This window comes from Panulirus ornatus, chromosome 13 (assembly GCF_036320965.1).
Source record: "Panulirus ornatus isolate Po-2019 chromosome 13, ASM3632096v1, whole genome shotgun sequence".
In the NCBI taxonomy this organism is placed as follows: domain Eukaryota; kingdom Metazoa; phylum Arthropoda; class Malacostraca; order Decapoda; family Palinuridae; genus Panulirus; species Panulirus ornatus.
Window position 1 is genome coordinate 60,404,806 of NC_092236.1, and position 21,895 is coordinate 60,426,700.

Here is a 21,895-nt window from a genome sequence, read left to right on the forward strand (position 1 = left end):
GCATTACTAAACAACTTCCGTCTCAGTGTGGCGGGAACACTCTCAGCCACACAAGTGGATGCGCTAAGACATTGTTAATGATGTATAATATGTTGTCGTTTGACTTACACATTCCTACCGTATTTCACTTATATTATTCTTTATCTTAGATATCTGGAAGTGTTGTACGCATACATAACGGTTCATTATTAGTCGATATCAATAATAAATTCATGCCGCCATTCAATTTATGACGTCATGTATGAGTGTGACGTGAGGGTGGCGTGTGTGTGGCTGGTGGTCACTGGTCAAGACTGTCACTTGTTTACCCTCAATGGACCGTCAGTCAGCCGTTGGCGGCCCCACGTTCACTTATCATCAATTGTATTCATATTTCCAGTAACCACGCTGTGGCCGCAGACAAATTACTGCCTCCTGCCAATTACTTAAGAGGATCGAAGTAAAAATGTTCCATGTTCTATAGACGCGTTAACGGACGCTAATGACTTATATTGCAATTTGAATATTGACGGCCAAACTCTCCGTGAATAATGGAATTTTGTCATACATGTGACACAAACAGCTACTTGTGACATGGGAAAGTAAACAAGTGGTTGACGGGTCTTACCAAATATATATTGTGTGATCACAGAAGAAATGTTGGCCGCTTGCTTCCTGTTGGCGGCCATCTTGTTGTGGCCCTGGTCCACATCATGGTGGTCAGGGTAACATGATCGTAACTACTGGTGTAACAGATTGTGTCTTATGATATAAATCTTTACAAGAGATTCAAAGTATTACACCCACAGTCTTTACTGTAGTGGATATGTCTTTTCCCGTATTATATATACATTGTTTACTGCGTTGGATATGTGTTTACTGTAGTAAATGTGTTTACTGTAGTGAATGTGCATACATGTAGGTACGTTCTCACCTAAGTAACTCATGATCATGTGATACGTACTACCTACTCTCACACACTTGGTACCTAACTCATAATGTGTCTTCCCTGGTACGTACTACCTACTCTCACACACTTGGTACCTAACTCATAATGTGTCTTCCCTGGTACGTACTACCTACTCTCACACACTTGGTACCTAACTTATAATGTTGAAGTATCTCTGGGTGGCGGAGGTGACCCACGTCGTCTCTGGTGTCTGCCACAACACCACAGTACCTCCTCGTGCCCTACGGTGGCTCAGGCTAACTCTTCCTTCAGGAAGATCCTCTCTCAAGTCACCAGCCTCAGGCAGGCCGGCGTCACGTACGCTAGGTAATGATACACGAGTATATCTTCAGTATGTATATTATACAGCAGGTTAAGGTCACCTCAGGTGGCAGGGAAGGTCACCAGGGCCTAACCTCACCATGAACAGTGTCAACGCACGACCTTAACCATCCTGGTGTGGACCTCCACCTGGCTGGCTCTCCTGCTTCATGCCTCATCCTCACTGTTGTGGTTAACACAGGTGGAGGGTTGGGGTGTGGTGGTGGAGGGGGGCGTGCATCTGTTACCCGGAGGAGGCGATAGCGTTCTCGAGAAGGTTGCAGATGATGCCCTCCACACTGGTGGACACCAGACTGGTCAACTCCCCCAGCAAGGTATTGGTCACCAGGTTGTAGAGGGGCGTATCCAGAGGCCCCGCCCCTTTCTCCTTGAAGTGTACGGGTCTATAGAGAGATGACATGATACCTTCAGGACGGCCAGGTATATTGCTATATCTACGTGTATGTTGCCAGCACTCACTCGTATGTTCACTACCACACTACAGTAAGTAATCACCACTTAATGATCAACTAAGTAAATAACACATAAACCATAGTACTGTATACTGTATATCTGCCACTCTGTGTATCTAGATGGAGTACCTCACTCGTGACTATCTACAGTGTGGGCAGCAGCCAGCCCATCTTGATCTTGAGATCTTTTATGATGAGTTAACTAGTTATCATCATCATAACCTACCAGTTCTGGAGTAAGACACACTTGATTTTTCAGCCGAATGGCTGTCTAAATGCAATGACCCGTGGTTTATAATCTATCATACGTCATACCCATTGTAATCATGAAAGAAAACCGGGAATCACTGACAGACTTGTCTCTCTGACGAGTTCAAGTTTTCAAATTTTCAAAACTTTATTGAAAGTCTGGATATACAGAAGCAAAGCATTCGGCTAATGGTATAGGTGAAGGGCACGTGGCTAGGGGTAGACGACCACTGGGCAGGTACAATACATCAACACAGTAGGAGGACAGGTGGGGCCAGGTCCTCCTCCGGTCACAAATGGTATTAATTACATTGTATAACAAAACATAAACATACATAGAAAGCACAACATAAAACATACTTAGAAAGAAAAACTTACTGACATTGATAACAGTACGAGGATCGGATAAAACACATGTCCATTATGTACACAAACAAATGAGGTATATACTGAGTATGATCAGTGTATATTTGAAACAGGACACAAAGTAATGTACAGTCGTCAACACTGATAGCAATAGGGAAGGTTAAGGTACATTACACATGTGACATGTAGTTACAGAATATACTGGTACTGGATATATTTGTAACAATAACAGTAATACATAGATGGTTAAGGTACATTACACATGTGACATGTAGTTACAGAATGTACTGGTACTGGACATATTTGTAACAATAACAGTAATACATATATGGTTAAGGTACATTACACATGTGACATGTAGTTACAGAATATACTGGTACTGGATATATTTGTAACAATAACAGTAATACATATATGGTTAAGGTACATTACACATGTGACATGTAGTTACAGAATATACTGGTACTGGATATATTTGTAACAATAACAGTAATACATATATGGTTAAGGTACATTACACATGTGACATGTAGTTACAGAATATACTGGTACTGGATATATTTGTAACAATAACAGTAATACATATATGGTTAAGGTACATTACACATGTGACATGTAGTTACAGAATATACTGGTACTGGATATATTTGTAACAATAACAGTAATACATATATGGTTAAGGTACATTACACATGTGACATGTAGTTACAGAATATACTGGTACTGGATATATTTGTAACAATAACAGTAATACATATATGGTTAAGGTACATTACACATGTGACATGTAGTTACAGAATATACTGGTACTGGATATATTTGTAACAATAACAGTAATACATATATGGTTAAGGTACATTACACATGTGACATGTAGTTACAGAATATACTGGTACTGGATATATTTGTAACAATAACAGTAATACATATATGGTTAAGGTACATTACACATGTGACATGTAGTTACAGAATATACTGGTACTGGATATATTTGTAACAATAACAGTAATACATATATGGTTAAGGTACATTACACATGTGACATGTAGTTACAGAATATACTGGTACTGGATATATTTGTAACAATAACAGTAATACATATATGGTTAAGGTACATTACACATGTGACATGTAGTTACAGAATATACTGGTACTGGATATATTTGTAACAATAACAGTAATACATATATGGTTAAGGTACATTACACATGTGACATGTAGTTACAGAATATACTGGTACTGGATATATTTGTAACAATAACAGTAATACATATATGGTTAAGGTACATTACACATGTGACATGTAGTTACAGAATATACTGGTACTGGATATATTTGTAACAATAACAGTAATACATATATGGTTAAGGTACATTACACATGTGACATGTAGTTACAGAATATACTGGTACTGGATATATTTGTAACAATAACAGTAATACATATATGGTTAAGGTACATTACACATGTGACATGTAGTTACAGAATATACTGGTACTGGATATATTTGTAACAATAACAGTAATACATATATGGTTAAGGTACATTACACATGTGACATGTAGTTACAGAATATACTGGTACTGGATATATTTGTAACAATAACAGTAATACATATATGGTTAAGGTACATTACACATGTGACATGTAGTTACAGAATATACTGGTACTGGATATATTTGTAACAATAACAGTAATACATATATGGTTAAGGTACATTACACATGTGACATGTAGTTACAGAATATACTGGTACTGGATATATTTGTAACAATAACAGTAATACATATATGGTTAAGGTACATTACACATGTGACATGTAGTTACAGAATATACTGGTACTGGATATATTTGTAACAATAACAGTAATACATATATGGTTAAGGTACATTACACATGTGACATGTAGTTACAGAATATACTGGTACTGGATATATTTGTAACAATAACAGTAATACATATATGGTTAAGGTACATTACACATGTGACATGTAGTTACAGAATATACTGGTACTGGATATATTTGTAACAATAACAGTAATACATATATGGTTAAGGTACATTACACATGTGACATGTAGTTACAGAATATACTGGTACTGGATATATTTGTAACAATAACAGTAATACATATATGGTTAAGGTACATTACACATGTGACATGTAGTTACAGAATATACTGGTACTGGATATATTTGTAACAATAACAGTAATACATATATGGTTAAGGTACATTACACATGTGACATGTAGTTACAGAATATACTGGTACTGGATATATTTGTAACAATAACAGTAATACATATATGGTTAAGGTACATTACACATGTGACATGTAGTTACAGAATATACTGGTACTGGATATATTTGTAACAATAACAGTAATACATATATGGTTAAGGTACATTACACATGTGACATGTAGTTACAGAATATACTGGTACTGGATATATTTGTAACAATAACAGTAATACATATATGGTTAAGGTACATTACACATGTGACATGTAGTTACAGAATATACTGGTACTGGATATATTTGTAACAATAACAGTAATACATATATGGTTAAGGTACATTACACATGTGACATGTAGTTACAGAATATACTGGTACTGGATATATTTGTAACAATAACAGTAATACATATATGGTTAAGGTACATTACACATGTGACATGTAGTTACAGAATATACTGGTACTGGATATATTTGTAACAATAACAGTAATACATATATGGTTAAGGTACATTACACATGTGACATGTAGTTACAGAATATACTGGTACTGGATATATTTGTAACAATAACAGTAATACATATATGGTTAAGGTACATTACACATGTGACATGTAGTTACAGAATATACTGGTACTGGATATATTTGTAACAATAACAGTAATACATATATGGTTAAGGTACATTACACATGTGACATGTAGTTACAGAATATACTGGTACTGGATATATTTGTAACAATAACAGTAATACATATATGGTTAAGGTACATTACACATGTGACATGTAGTTACAGAATATACTGGTACTGGATATATTTGTAACAATAACAGTAATACATATATGGTTAAGGTACATTACACATGTGACATGTAGTTACAGAATATACTGGTACTGGATATATTTGTAACAATAACAGTAATACATATATGGTTAAGGTACATTACACATGTGACATGTAGTTACAGAATATACTGGTACTGGATATATTTGTAACAATAACAGTAATACATATATGGTTAAGGTACATTACACATGTGACATGTAGTTACAGAATATACTGGTACTGGATATATTTGTAACAATAACAGTAATACATATATGGTTAAGGTACATTACACATGTGACATGTAGTTACAGAATATACTGGTACTGGATATATTTGTAACAATAACAGTAATACATATATGGTTAAGGTACATTACACATGTGACATGTAGTTACAGAATATACTGGTACTGGATATATTTGTAACAATAACAGTAATACATATATGGTTAAGGTACATTACACATGTGACATGTAGTTACAGAATATACTGGTACTGGATATATTTGTAACAATAACAGTAATACATATATGGTTAAGGTACATTACACATGTGACATGTAGTTACAGAATATACTGGTACTGGATATATTTGTAACAATATGATAAGTACATATCTATAATACACTCGATATAGCAACTAGTGCGTTTATATATAGTAATTTACAACAACCAATGAAACATTATTAGTTACAATACTTTGAAATAGTTCAGCCTCAACCCAAGCCCCCTTCCTCTGCCCCAGCCCCCTGCCTCTGCCCCAGCCCCCTGCCTCTGCCCCAGCTTCCTTCCTCTGCCCCAACCCCCAGCCTCGGCCCCAGCCCCCAGCCTCTGCCCCAGCCCACAGCCTCTGTCCCAGCCCACAACCTCTGCCCTAGTCCCAAGCCTCTACCACAGCCTCTGTCCCAGCCCACAACTTTTGCCCCACTCCACAGCCTCGGCCTCAGCCCGCTGCCTCTGCCCCAGCTCCCAACCTCTGTTCCTTCTCCCTATCTCTGTCCCAACTTACAGCCTCGGCCCCCAGTCCCCAGCCCCCTGCCTCTACCTCATCTCCCTGTCTCTGCCCCAGCCTCCTGCCTTTGTCCCAGCTCCTAACCTCTGCCCCATATCCCTGCATCTGGCCCAGCCCACAGCCTCGGACCAAGCCCCCTGAATCTACCCAAGCCCTCTTCCTCTAACCTATCTCCCTGTCTCTGCCCCAACCCTCTGCCTCTGTCCCACCTCCCAACCTCTGCCTCAGCTCCTTGCCTTTGCCCCAGCCCCTTGCTTCTGCTCCAGCCCACGGACCCTGCCCCAGACCCCAACCCTCCACTAAGCCCCCTGCTGGTGGTGGATGCTCACCCTCCGTTGATGATGTTGTTGATCTCGTGGATGAGAGCTTCCTCCAGCAGCGGCACATACTGCTGCTCCAGGGCCTCCAGCAAGTCTGGCCCCAGGGAGCTCAACACGCCGTTCACGAAGTCAGCCATGTCCCCGCCTCCCATGATGCCCTCCAGGCGGATCTGTGCCACACGTCAACACACACACACATGTATACCATGTTATACATCTGACTCAAATATAGTCTTCAAGGGTCAGTTATTGTTGTTCTCGAGGGTCAATTATTGTTCTCGAGGGTCGGTTATTGTTCTCGAGGTCGGTTATTGTTCTTGATAGCGAGTTATTGTTCTAAAAATGTTATGGTTGTTAAGGGTCACTTATTTTCTCACATATCAGTTACTGTTCTCATGTATCAGTTACTGTTCTCATGTGTCAGTTACTGTTCTCATATGTCAGTTACTGTTCTCATGTATTAGTTACTGCTCTCATGTATCGGTTACAATTCTCATGTATTAGTTACTGTTCTCATGTATCATTTACTGTTCTCATGTGTCAGTTACTGTTCTCATGTGTCAGTTATTGTTCTCACGTGTCAAGAGCGCTTTAAATCCTTGATAAAAACATTTCAATGCTTCTAGCACCTTAATTCCCACACCATATATTCTTAAGACCTTCCACAAAGCATCTTTATCAACCCTATCATATGCCTTCTCCAGATTCATGAATGCTACATACAAATTCATCTGTTTTTCTCAGTGTTTCTCACATACATTCTCTAAACACCTGACCCACATACCCTCTACCACTCCAATATTGCAAATTATATCTGCTACTTTGTTTACTATGTTCTTCCCACTTATACATGCAGTATGGTGGTGGTGGTGGTGGTGGTGTGTGTGTGTGTGTGTGTGTGTGTGTGTGTGACTGGAGGAGGTTGCCCAGTTTGTGACTTACGTCGGTGGAGTTACAGTCGATGTTAATGTCAAGCGACGACACCCCGAGGAGGCCGTCCGGGGTCTGGCCCAGGTCCATCCTTATCATCAGACTAAGGTTGAAGGCATCCAACCTGTGGTGGATACAGCGACGGCTACAGTCTGTAGGGGTGACACTGAGGGGATACAGTCTGTGTAGGAGTGACACTGAAGGAATACACTCTGTGTAGGGGTGACTCTGAGGGTTTATAGCCTTCGCTAGGGTGACACTGACGGATACAAACCGAGTTTTTTATACCTATTTTCTAAATACATTTAAACAAAGCATTTGAGTGAGCGTATGGGTGAAGGCACATACCTACGGTAAGTGGAAGCAAGTTTAGTGTACAGTGGGTACAGTACATCGACAACGAAAAGTAACAGGGACCTAAAGGGGTCCCCTTTTCGTCAGGAGGGAGTGGGGGGAAGGTGTATTACATGACATGTAGCCACATTTATGGTAAATGATGCTGACAGCAACACAGGGAACAATATCTGTGTAATAAAAACTAACTTTAGAATTTGTCATACACATACATATCTTGTGCACATCCGCATTACCTCGTAGGCAGAAATAGATTACATATACACTAAGGCGTGTGTATGGAGCAGGACACAACACTAAGGCGTGTGTATGGAGCAGGACACAACACTGAGGCGTGTGTATGGAGCAGGACACAACACTAAGGCGTGTGTATGGAGCAGGACACAACACTAAGGCGTGTGTATGGAGCAGGACACAACACTGAGGCGTGTGTATGGAGCAGGACACAACACTAAGGCGTGTGTATGGAGCAGGACACAACACTGAGGCGTGTGTATGGAGCAGGACACAACACTAAGGCGTGTGTATGGAGCAGGACACAACACTAAGGCGTGTGTATGGAGCAGGACACAACACTAAGGCGTGTGTATGGAGCAGGACACAACACTGAGGCGTGTGTATGGAACAGGATACAACACTGAGGCGTGTGTATGGAACAGGACACAACACTGCGGCGTGTGTATGGAGCAGGACACAACACTGAGGCGTGTGTATGGAACAGGACACAACACTGAGGCGTGTGTATGGAGCAGGACACAACACTAAGGCGTGTGTATGGAGCAGGACACAACACTGAGGCGTGTGTATGGAGCAGGACACAACACTGAGGCGTGTGTATGGAGCAGGACACAACACTGAGGCGTGTGTATGGAACAGGACACAACACTGAGACGTGTGTATGGAGCAGGACACAACACTGAGGCGTGTGTATGGAGCAGGACACAACACTGAGGCGTGTGTATGGAGCAGGACACAACACTGAGGCGTGTGTATGGAACATGGCCAGCTGGTATGTACCTATGTTTACGTCAGCTGAGCTGGTAACACAGTGTGGGTGGGGAAGCAAGGTGAGGTGGCTCATGGTAGTAGAGTACGTGAACTGTTCAAAAGATGATCACTTATAAAGCACTCAATTTGTTCTTGCAGACAGATCTAGTGGTACAACTGATAACGATCAGCCATGTAAAGAAAAACACCCATTTCGTGGTGTTGATAAGAACCACTGTTGTCATACAGCAGCTGTCAATCATCACGTATTGATTATGTGAAATAACACTTTAAGAGCAAGGTATCCGGTGTGAGGCTCCATCATGCAGGATGTAAACAGCTACTGTATCCAACAGGAACATACAACATGTAACTGAAAACATTTAGGTCTTGTAACCTCTAGAGATTCACCTTCCCCCTTTACTAACACCCCAACCCCGACCCACCTCCCAAACACCTCCTTCCCTGGCCAGTGATGCCACGTATGTGATCGCCTCCGATCGGATAATTAGAATCACTATTGCTTATCTTATATTTCTGCTAACCACCATTTGCACCGGACAACATCTAACAGTTCACGTCACTGTACTTTGTTCCTCTCTCTCTCTCTCTCTCTCTCTCTCTCTCTCTCTCTCTCTCTCTCTCTCTCTCTCTCTCTCTCTCTCTCTCTCTCTCTCTCTCTCTCTCTCTCTCTCATCCGTAGAGTTTTATCAGCTCAGGTGACATAAACATACTAGGTAGGTGCTGGCTTAATGCTGTGGCCCAGTATACACTGCACATTGATCATGCAGAATATACTGGCACTGGGCATGAAGTAAACATTCACAGTAACACATAGATGGTTAAGGTTCACTTCACACTGGACACTAGCTATGGAACGCGTTTGTGCTGGGTGGGATTACACAGGTGTTTACATATCTTAGGGCATGGTAAGTTTTGGATATGGTGTCATAATGTCCTCCAGGATATTGTTAGCAGTGAATTCATCATAAAGCTGTCGAAACTGTAAGCCTTGAGGTCTAAAAATCACTGATTTGGGGACTTTCGCTAACGAAGTGTCCTAGCAATGTCTATCATGTGTAGAACAGTCGCCATTTGGAATGTGGGCGTGAAATGGTGACACTGAGCGGCTACAGTATGTGTGGGGGTGACACTGAGGGGCCACAGTACGTGTGGGGGTGACACTGAGGGGCCACAGTACGTGTGGGGGTGACACTGAGGGGCCACAGTATGTGTGGGGGTGACACTGAGGGGCCACAGTACGTGTGGGGGTGACACTGAGGGGCCACAGTACGTGTGGGGGTGACACTGAGGGGCCACAGTACGTGTGGGGGTGACACTGAGTGGCCACAGTACGTGTGGGGGTGACACTGAGGGGCTACAGTACGTGTGAGGGTGACACTGAGGGGCCACAGTACGTGTGAGGGTGACACTGAGGGGCCACAGTACGTGTGGGGGTGACACTGAGGGGCCACAGTACGTGTGAGGGTGACACTGAGGGGCCACAGTACGTGTGAGGGTGACACTGAGGGGCCACAGTACGTGTGAGGGTGACACTGAGGGGCCACAGTACGTGTGGGGGTGAGTGTGGCTGCTGCAGGTGTCTGTGCTCGGGGCACATACCACAGAGGTCCGTGGCCGTAGATGGGGAAGACGCCGGTCTGGCCCAGGAGGTGGTACTTGCCGGCGACGTCGAGGCTGGCCAGGCCCAGGTCGAGGTCCACCTTGAGGAAGAGCAGGTTGGTGTGCACCAGGTCGATGGTGAAGCTGGACAAGCCGGTCATGCTCACCTCCGTCACGTTCCCCAGGACGCTGTATGGCCGATACAAGTCTTAGGTATAGTGGCTGGGTGCAGGGGATACGAGGATGGATACTCTACAGGTTCATGGTATGGTGAGGATATCTACAGGTACAGCAGGGTGGGGTGAGGAGATTTACAGGTACAGCAGGGTGAGGTGAGGATATCTACAGGTACTGGGTGGGGTGAGATCTACGGGTACAGGGTGGGGTGAGATCTACAGGTACTGGGTGGGATGAGGCGATCTACAGGTACTGGGTGGGATGAGGCGATCTACAGGTACTGGGTGGGGTGAGGCGATCTACAGGTACTGGGTGGGATGAGGCGATCTACAGGTACTGGATGGGGTGAGGGGATCTACAGGTACTGGGTGGGGTGAGGAGATCTACAGGTACTGGGTGGGGTGCGGGGATCTACAGGTACTGGGTGGGGTGCGGGGATCTACAGGTACTGGGTGGGATGAGGCGATCTACAGGTACTGGGTGGGATGAGGCGATCTACAGGTACTGGGTGGGGTGAGGGGATCTACAGGTACTGGATTGGATGAAAGAATTTTTCATGCATTTCGTTATACTCTATATCTACCTGTATCTTATGTAGTCTATTATGCTCTGTATCTACCTCTACTCTATGCTGTCTACTTTACTTTGTATCTACCTCTACCTTAAGTAGTCTACTTTATATTATATGTACTTATATATAATGTAGTCTATATAACATATCTACTTCTACCTAATGTGGTCTACTATATTCTATATGTATAACTTATTGCTTGTAAGCTTTTCTGATCCCAGTAGCTCTACCCCTCCCGGCTCACTGAACCCTACCAACACGACAACTCCTGCTACATTCTCTACCTGATACATTCAGTGTCACTGATCAGCTGAGAACATTGAACACCAGACCACAGGTGTTGCTGCTAGGTTCTTGAAAAAGAGTAAATGAACAACAGTGAAAATGATGATGTTATTATTGAGGTAGAGTCTGCATGAAAACACGATTGAAGATATTTAAAATTTGTCGTATGTAATATCAGAAGACACTGGAAGACCTTGACAATATAGACCAGTTACCATGAGTTCATATGTAATAGAAATCTTTAAATGGACCACAAAAGTGCATATGATAAGCCATGTACAGAAGAGAGCTTACATAAAGAAAGGTCAGCATGGATTTATGTCAAGAAGATGTAAGCAAGCCAAAGCATTAGCTCATTACAGTAACATCAATGAAAGTATAATCGAAGGAAAAGAATGGTCAATGTTTGTTTTGATTTTGCAAAAGCTTGTGACAAAGTCAACCACGGGATTGTGCGAGAGGAAGTTGCTAAAGACAACATTCAGGGTAAGATTAGAAAGTGGAATAAAGAGTTCGTACCTGGTGTAGTCTGAGGTCAGAGGTGGACAATAGAGTAAGGCAGAGTTGTGTAAAGAGCTTTGATAATGACCCAGAGCAGTAGTACAATACAGCAGACAACTGATCAAGAAGAAATGTAAAAGATTTAAGCAGTTCACAAATGGTCAAAAGTGAAGTTCGTGAAATTTAATGAAGATAATTTTGAGAAAATATGTTAAAGAGAAGGGAAACATTTATTGGTGGTATATATGTAACAGATATGAATTGATTTTTTTGCAAGATTTGAAAGGAATTATTTTAGTGAAGAATGCAGTAATGTTATGTCGATTATTCGAGAGAAAAATGAAAGAGTCGTGATATGGTACGAACGTGTATTGGATTCCTCCCTTTTCTGAAGCGTATTAGGCCTGGAGAGGCCATGAGACCAGAGGGTGTGCCAGCCAAGGCAGTAAAATGTTGTGCTGACCACCTGCCATCATCACACATACTTCAGCTACTATTTCAGGACTCACTAGATCAAGGTGATCTTAGACCTATTGTTTTAACGTGAAATATTATGAAATGTATTAAAGACAATGAGAAATTATTTGTGTAATAGTAAAGATAATTTTAGAGATCCACTGCAGTTTGCGTATTGTAAAGATCGGAGCGTGCAAGTTTGACTTTCATGAATGAGATTAGCAAACAGACATGACTCACAAGCAAGAATCTTATATACTGATTTTAGCTCTGCCTTTAATACAATCCAGCCACGTATGTTGTTAGATAGATAATAAGGGATGGGTGTCACCTGTTACTTACTGAAATAGATCTTCAGCTTTTAAACACAGGCCACAGTACACCAAGGTTGAAGTCCAACATAATTTTGACCAATACAGGTGTACCCCAGGGATGTGTTATGTCCCCCACTTTGATCATTTTGTATACTGATAACTGTAGAAGTGTTTTTAGCAACTGCACTATTTTGAAATATGCTGATGATACATTAACCATAGGAAAAATTGGAAAATGATAATTGCAATGATTATATTACACAGGTTAGTTGCTATATTGAGTGGTTTAAAAAATATATCTGCACATGAATGTAAAGAAAACTAAATAGATGATAAGAGATTTTAGGACAAAACAACTACATATACCAAACTTAATTACAATTGAAGATGGAAATGTAGAGAGTGTTTCAGTACAAGTACCTAGCCTTTATTGTAGATGACCGGTTAAAAGGTGGTGCAAGTACTGATTTGGTGTATAAGAAATGTAATCAAAGATTGCCATTTGTACGTATCTGATAGTTTACTTCTAGACAATGCAATGATTAATCTTTTTTATAGGGCAACTATAGGATCAATTTCATATATTTCATTTGCCGTCTGGTATGGCAAGCTCAACAGTAAAAATAGAAATAAACTTGAGAAAGTTGTTAAGAAAGCTGGGAAATTGTGTGCAAACATTAAGACATTAGATATGTGGTATGAGGGATGTGTAGTGAAGCAGGTGATCATGCAAGATGTAACCCATCATCTTCAACAACAAAACCATGTATTTCTAAGATCAGGAAGAAGACGGTATCGGCCTATACAACATAGATTCGGGAAATCATTTGTACCAAAAACCACTGTACTGTTGAACCATCTGCAGACGCTGTAACTCCTCCGTGATACATATAACTTGTGAGAGCAATAGATGATTATGTGATATCTTATGTGTTACTTGTATGTGATATCTTATGTGGTACTTTTATGTGATATCTTATCATTTTTGTTTTATAATTCTTATACTTTCTAACCTTGAATTGAGCTTTTAGCCATACAATTTGACAATAAAGACATCTTATCTTACAATGGAACAGCAGAGAAAGTAATAGAAAGTTGGTCAAATATAAATGTTGTATGTGTCATGATGGCCGAGCAAACTGATCTGTGAGAAGATATTGAGCAGATTTGGTTATCATGTTACGAGTTGACACATATTATTCTCAACGTTTTCTACAGCACATGGGAACCATTCATGAAAATCTCTAATGTATACATAAGAAGGAAAGATAAGTACTGCTGGGCTGTATGGTTACCAATTAAACAAATAAGCAAATTAGAGAGAATTCAAAAATACCTAACAAGATATATGGAAGGGATGGACCAAAAGGCCTAACAAGTGATATGGAAGGGATGGACCAAAAGGCCTAACAAGTGATATGGAAGGGATGGACCAAAAGGCCTACATGAAGACCTGGCAGAACTACACCTATACATACGAGAGAGATGTATGATAACCGGTGACGAGTGACAGCAACCTGAAGGTATAAATGAAAATATGTTAAACTTAAGATCATGTCAACAGGTAAGATAGAGAGTCTTTCAGAATACCATGGAAAAATATGGATGATACATCAGACACGACCATTTAACGGCCCAGCTAACAGGCAACACGAAATAAGACGCAAGCATGGAACAGCTACAGAAAACTTGGCAAGAAAACTTGACACATGTTTGGAATGACGGGATGATTACGTAGTTCAGTTGTTAAGGGCAACATACAAGACGTGGAGGTCAGGTCATTACCTGGTACTGTAGGTAGCAGCAGGTAGTGTTACCTTGTCCTCCCTGGTCAATACCTGGTACCGTTGGAGGTCATGTTGATGTCCAGCTGGTGTAGGGTCAGGGGGTCGAGGGGCGGGATGCCCAGTTCCGGCCAGCCACCGGCCATGTGCTCCCGCAGGGCCTCCAGTGCCTGGATGATCTGCTCGTCGATCAGGTTCCTTGTGGGGCGCGACGCTCCTGCAGAGGCACGGTAATGGTTCCTAATGGAGCGCACAGGTGTGTGTGTGTGTGTGTGTGTGTGGGAGGGGGGGTATGTGTACTGGGCTAGCACAGGTGTGTGTGGGGGGGTATGTGTACTGGGCTAGCACAGGTGTGTGTGTGGGGGGGGGGTATGTGTACTGGGCTAGCACAGGTGTGTGTGTGTGTGGGGGTATGTGTACTGGGCTAGCACAGGTGTGTGTGTGGGGGGGGTATGTGTACTGGGCTAGCACAGGTGTGTGTGTGTGGGGGGGTATGTGTACTGGGCTAGCACAGGTGTGTGTGTGTGTGTGGGGGTATGTGTACTGGGCCTGCACAAGTGTGTGGGATGTGTGTCCTGGGCTAGCACAAGTATATATATGGTATGTGTACTGGGCTAGCACATGTATGTGTGTGTGTGTGTGTGTGTGTGTGTGTGTGTGTGTGTGTGTGTGTGTGTATTGGGCTACCACAAGTGTGTGTGGGGTATGTGTACTGAGCTAGCACAGGTGTGTGTGGATGTGTGTACTGGGCTAGCACAGGTGTGTGTTGGGTGTGTGTACTGGGCTACCACAATTGTGTGTGGGGTTTGTGTACTGGGCTACCACAAGTGTGTGGGGTGTGTACTGGGCTACCACAAGTGTGTTTGGGGTGTGTGTACTGGACTACAACAAGTGTGTGTGGGCTATGTGTACTGGGCTAGCACAGGTGTGTGTGGGATGTGTGTACTGGGCTAGCACAGGTATGTGTGTGGGGGTGTACTGGGCTAGCACAGGTGTGTGTGTGTGTGTGTGTGTGTGTGTGTGTGTGTGTGTGTGTGTGTGTGTGTGTGTGTGTGTGTGTGTGTGTGTGTACTGGGCCTGCACAAGTGTGTGTGGGATGTGTGTATTGGGCTAGCACAAGTGTGTGTGTGTGTGTGTGTGTGTGTGTGTGTGTGGAGTGTTTGTACTGGGATAGCACAGGCATGTATGGGGTATGTGTACTGGGCTAGCACAGGTGTGTGTGGGATGTGTGTACTGGGCTAGCACAGGTGTGTGTGTGTGGGATGTGTGTACTGGGCTGGCACAGGTGTGTATGTGGGGTGTGTGTACTGGGCTACCACAAGTGTGTGTGGGGTATGTGTTCTGGGCTAGCACAGGTGTGTGTGTGTGGGATGTGTGTACTGGGCTAGCACAGGTGTGTGTGTGTGTGTGTGTGTGTGTGTGTGTGTGTGTGTGTGTGTATGTGTGTATGGCGTGTGTACTAGGCCTGCACGCGTGTGTGGGATGTGTGTACCGGGCTAGAACAGTTATATATGGGGTATGTGCACTGGGCTAGCACAGGTGCGTGTGTGTGGTGTGTGTGTGTGTGTGTATACTGGGCTAGCACAAGTGTGTGTAGGGTATGTGTGCTGGGATAGTACACGGAGCATGTAACACTGTGGTCGTGTATTGTGTATAAACGTTTCATTTTATGTTTCCAGTTGTGGCGGAGGTGGTTGGTAGGAGGTGAACACTGGAGGTGGTTGGTAGGAGGTGAACACTGGAGGTGGTTGGTAGGAGGTGAACACTGGAGGTGGTTGGTAGGAGGTGAACACTGGAGGTGGTTGGTAGGAGGTGAACACTGGAGGTGGTTGGTAGGAGGTGAACACTGGAGGTGGTTGGTAGGAGGTGAACACTGGAGGTGGTTGGTAGGAGATGAACACTGGAGGTGGTTGGTAGGAGGTGAACACTGGAGGTGGTTGGTAGGAGATGAACACTGGAGGTGGTTGGTAGGAGGTGAACACTGGAGGTGGTTGGTAGGAGGTGAACACTGGAGGTGGTTGGTAGGAGGTGAACACTGGAGGTGGTTGGTAGGAGATGAACACTGGAGGTGGTTGGTAGGAGATGAACACTGGAGGTGGTTGGTAGGAGGTGAACACTGGAGGTGGTTGGTAGGAGGTGAACACTGGAGGTGGTTGGTAGGAGATGAACACTGGAGGTGGTTGGTACGAGGTGAACACTGGAGGTGGTTGGTAGGAGATGAACACTGGAGGTGGTTGGTAGGAGGTGAACACTGGAGGTGGTTGGTAGGAGGTGAACACTGGAGGTGGTTGGTAGGTGAACACTGGAGGTGGTTGGTAGGAGGTGAACACTGGAGGTGGTTGGTAGGAGGTGAACACTGGAGGTGGTTGGTAGGAGGTGAACACTGGAGGTGGTTGGTAGGAGGTGAACACTGGAGGTGGTTGGTAGGAGGTGAACACTGGAGGTGGTTGGTAGGAGGTGAACACTGGAGGTGGTTGGTAGGAGATGAACACTGGAGGTGGTTGGTAGGAGATGAACACTGGAGGTGGTTGGTAGGAGGTGAACACTGGAGGTGGTTGGTAGGAGGTGAACACTGGAGGTGGTTGGTAGGAGGTGAACACTGGAGGTGGTTGGTAGGAGGTGAACACTGGAGGTGAAAGACCGACTCATTAAGAGATCAGTCATGTAAACATTAATGATGGCGTCGCAGGTATATCTGGACCTGACTCTCCAAGATTCATACATAGTGAAGAATATTGTCTACATTTGTTTACCGTGTGGTCCCCAGTACCTGCACAACCATCATCATTATCACTATTCGTACAGCTATAACCACTACTACTAATACTAAGACTAGTATTCCAAGTACTATCAACTTGACTGTTATTACTGTATTACTGTTACTGCTCCCACTGTACCTGCTGCAGGTACCATACCCACGTGTACCAATAAGGCCATGTGAGGACAGAGCATGAGGGTTGGTACTCAAGCTGCACGGTACATCATGCTGCGAGAACCTTCACATGGACCGTCGTGGTCCAGGAACAGCTGACGGACGGGCCATGATGATATGGATCGTCATTCTATCCGTCTTGATCAGTCTTATGCCAGATCGTAACCCCATATGCACGACTGATAGGTCTTTCTGGTCTTTAGCTAAGGTCATCTCTAACAACTTCTGTCACTCTACCTTTCCTTCACTTTTCCGTTCTGACGGTACTATAACTGACTATCTTGTACACAAAGCAACTCTTGGGTTCCCGTTTCTCCTCTAACTGCACCTTGGATGACTCTAACATTCCTTCATCTCTGATGCTCCTCTTACTAATCCTATTTCTCCTCCCGTAATCTCTTTTCGAACTGTCCGAAAATCGCTTCTTTCTCTGGACACAAGCAAGGCTTACGGTCCTGATGACATCCATCCCCATGTACTGACACAGTGGGTATCTGAACTTATGGTCCTGATGACATCCATCCCCATGTACTGACACAGTGGGTATCTGAACTTACGGTCCTGATGACATCCATCCCCATGTACTGACACAGTGGGTATCTGAACTTACGGTCCTGATGACATCCATCCCCATGTACTGACACAGTGGGTATCTGGACTTGCGCATGAGCTTACTCGTCTGCTCCGTTTCTGCTTAAAAGCCAAAACTTTTTTTTTCTTCTTGGAGACATGCATTGCTACATCCCATCCCTAAGAAGGGTGACCGCTCTGACCCCTCTAACTATCGTCATGTTTCTTTGACATAAACCATTTCCAAAGTTTTTTCAATCCCTCCTCAACTCCCATATCCTTAAACACCTCAAAAAATCACAGTCTTCTCTCTGATCACCAGTATGGCTTCCGTAAGGCGAGATCCACTGGTGATGTTCTTTCCTATCTTACTAATGTCTGGTCATCATCCCTGAAAGATTTTTGGGAGTCAAGTGTAGTTGCCCTTGACATACCCAAAGCTTTTGACAGGGTGTAGCATCGGGGTCTCATCTCTAAGCTCCCGTCTTTTGGTTTCCCTCCCTCACTTTGCTCCTTGATATCTAGCTTCCTCTCCGGCCGATCTATCTCTGTAGTTGTTGATAGATCAGCCTCCATCATTTCTTCCATCAACAGCGGTGTCTCTCAAGGTTCTATCCTGTCTCCTACACTTTTTCTCCTTTTTTCAACGATTTCCTCCACAAATAATCCAATGCACTCATACACTGACGACTTAACATTGCATTTATCCACTTCTTTCAATTCTGCTCCCTCTTCTTTCACTCAATTTGCATCTCGTCTTGACGCAGCTTCCTCAATAAACTCCGACTTGGACAGCATATCTCAGTGAGGTACTCAAAATCTTGTTAAGTTTGATGCCTCCAAGACCTAATTTCTAACCATCTCTCTATCGAATACTCTTCATAACTCTCGTCTCTCCTTTGATGGTTCTGTAATTACACCTCTTGACTGTAATATCCACGCTTTCTTAGAAACCCCACATTACAGGAATAACTAAGACTGCCTCTAAGAAAGTGGGTGTCCTGTTGAGAAGTCGAAACTTCTTCTCCTCTGAACAGTTGCTCCATTTATACAAGAGATTGATTCGTCCTTGTATGGAGTACTGCTCTCACATTTGGGGTGGTTCTGGCTCTGTATGCTTACTTGACAGAGTTGAGTCGAAAGCAGTCCGACTTAATAAACTGTCCCAGGCTAATTTCCAAACTTGACCCCTTTGCCCTACGTTGCAATGATGGTTCACTTTCCCTCTTCTGTAGGTATTACTTTGGTTTATGTTCCCGAGAGCTGGCTGCTTGTGAGCCCCCACCGCGAACTAGACCACACAATTCTGGGCAAGCTGCTGCTTCACATGATTATTGTGCGGCCATCGGCAACTCAAGGGTGGACCGTTTTGATACCTGCTTCTTTCCCTACACGTGGAAGACTTGGAACTCTCCACCTTCTCATGTCTTTCCCAATAACTATGACGTGGCACTTCTCCAAAGACAGGTTTTTCACTTTCTCAAAAATTCGTAAATACTTTCCCTTGTCTTTTCTTTTTGTTTCATAATTCTCTCTATATTTCAATGAACGCCGGTACTTGATGTGGACTTTCTTTTCGTGACTTTACGATCAAATTACAGGCCGATCCATCCTAGCCACAGTCGTGCCGTCCTGCCCCACGAGCATACCGACGCACTACCCTCCCCCTAAGGGACCACTACCTCAGCTTGCCTTCTGTACTGTTGTTGAATGAGAAGAGGTTAGGTTAGGTTAGGTTAGGTTAGGTTAGGTGTGATACTAAGGTTAGGTTAGGTTAGGCTAGGTGTGATACTAAGGTTAGGTTAGGTTAGGTTAGGTTAGGTGTGATACTAAGGTTAGGTTAGGTTAGGCTAGGTGTGATACTAAGGTTAGGTTAGGTTAGGTTAGGTGTGATACTAAGGTTACTGTAGGGTTGGGTAAGAAGGATCAGATGTGTGTGTGGTATCGTGGCTACGCTGGTGTTTAGTGCAAAGGTTGGGACGTGCTTGGTGCTCAGACTATTGTGGTGTTCAGTGGGAGGGATGGGACGTGTGTGGTACTGAGGTATGGGTGGTGTTCAGTGGGAGGGATGGGACGTGTGTGGTACTGAGGTATGGGTGGTGTTCAGTGGGAGGGATGGGACGTGTGTGGTACTGAGGTATGGGTGGTGTTCAGTGGGAGGGATGGGACGTGTTTGGTACTGAGGTATGGGTGGTGTTCAGTAGAAGGATGGGACGTCTCACCATGATGATAAAGGCTGGTGATGATGGTAGCTAGGAGGCTGAGCAGCAACAGGAGCGGCAGCGGGAGGACCACCATCATCAGCTGGTGTCACACTCGGATTGTATCCCTGGCTGGACGAGCCTCACTATCATGCCCAACCCCCCCCCCCCCCACCTCCGCACCCCTTTGTCTACGTTTGTCTAATTATCAGAGGGAAGGTGGGGGGGGGGGGGGAATGCATAAAATCATAGTCAAATTTGATCATTTGAAGTTCCTAATAATCATTTAGGAATATGAGGTCATTATATAGATCTACAGAAGGAAAGCTTGTTCATTATTTGCATTACTTTATCTTGAGAGATGTGGCATGAGAGCGTGGGAGGCGGGTGTCACACACGTCACAACTCGAATCTGTTCTTGTCACGAACAACAACCAACACAAACACTAACAACAACACTGGACAAAGATGAAGATACCTGAGCATTATTACCGATGTCTCATAGTTCCAGCTCAACCATACTGTACACGGATGAACAACCAAAGATTGGATAAGTAAGCACTGATTCGATGAGCAACAACAGTTGGACGATAAACCAAGGATTGGATGACCATGTACAGATTGGATGAGCAACCACAGATTGGACTAGCAAGCAAAGACTGGATGACCAGGCAAAGATTGGTTAAGCAATCACGAACTGAATAAGCAACCAAAGATTGGATGAGCAACCACAGTTGGATGAGCAACGATACCGCACATATCTACCAAGCTCCAACCAAAACTGGGTTATTATATTTACATGATTAGCGGATGTACCTGGTGTACCTCGTGGTGTGTACTTGTACCTTGTGGTGTGTACAATACTAGGGTGTACTTGTACCTCGTAGTGTGTACAGTACTAGGGTGTACTTGTACCTCGTAGTGTGTACAGTACTAGGGTGTACTTGTACCTCGTAGTGTGTACAGTACTAGGGTGTACTTGTACCTCGTAGTGTGTACAGTACTAGGGTGTACTTGTACTTCGTAGTGTGTACAGTACTAGGGTGTACTTGTACCTCGTAGTGTGTACAGTACTAGGGTGTACTTGTACCTCGTAGTGTGTACAGTACTAGGGTGTACTTGTACCTCGTAGTGTGTACAGTACTAGGGTGTACTTGTACCTCGTAGTGTGTACAGTACTAGGGTGTACTTGTACCTCGTAGTGTGTACAGTACTAGGGTGTACTTGTACCTCGTAGTGTGTACAGTACTAGGGTGTACTTGTACCTCGTAGTGTGTACAGTACTAGGTTGCTACTGGAGAGAGTACACTTGTCTTCACAAGGCCAACCCTCATAGTTCAGGATGGAACATACCATAATCAAGCTATCCTATCTTAGCTCCCGTCACACTGTGTTCAGCTGGAGGTGGAGCAACAGAGAAGCAGTAGTGGAGGACAACAGACAAATGATAGCACAAGGTACGAGCGGGAATATAAC

At 43.6% G+C, this 21,895-nt stretch overlaps 1 protein-coding gene across 1 annotated transcript; it reads right to left on the bottom strand.

Moving 5' to 3' along the window:
* Window positions 1-1,280: 1,280 nt before the first annotated feature.
* On the bottom strand, window positions 1,281-20,578 carry LOC139752580 (uncharacterized). Its single transcript, XM_071668339.1, has 7 exons — window positions 20,441-20,578; window positions 14,771-14,933; window positions 10,629-10,817; window positions 7,677-7,788; window positions 6,744-6,904; window positions 2,141-2,201; window positions 1,281-1,748 (listed from the first exon to the last, which is right to left on the bottom strand). Exons 1-7 carry the CDS (start codon window positions 20,517-20,519, stop codon window positions 1,494-1,496), a joined length of 1,020 nt encoding a protein of 339 aa, XP_071524440.1. The 5' UTR covers window positions 20,520-20,578; the 3' UTR covers window positions 1,281-1,493.
* Between the last annotated feature and the right edge of the window lie 1,317 nt (window positions 20,579-21,895).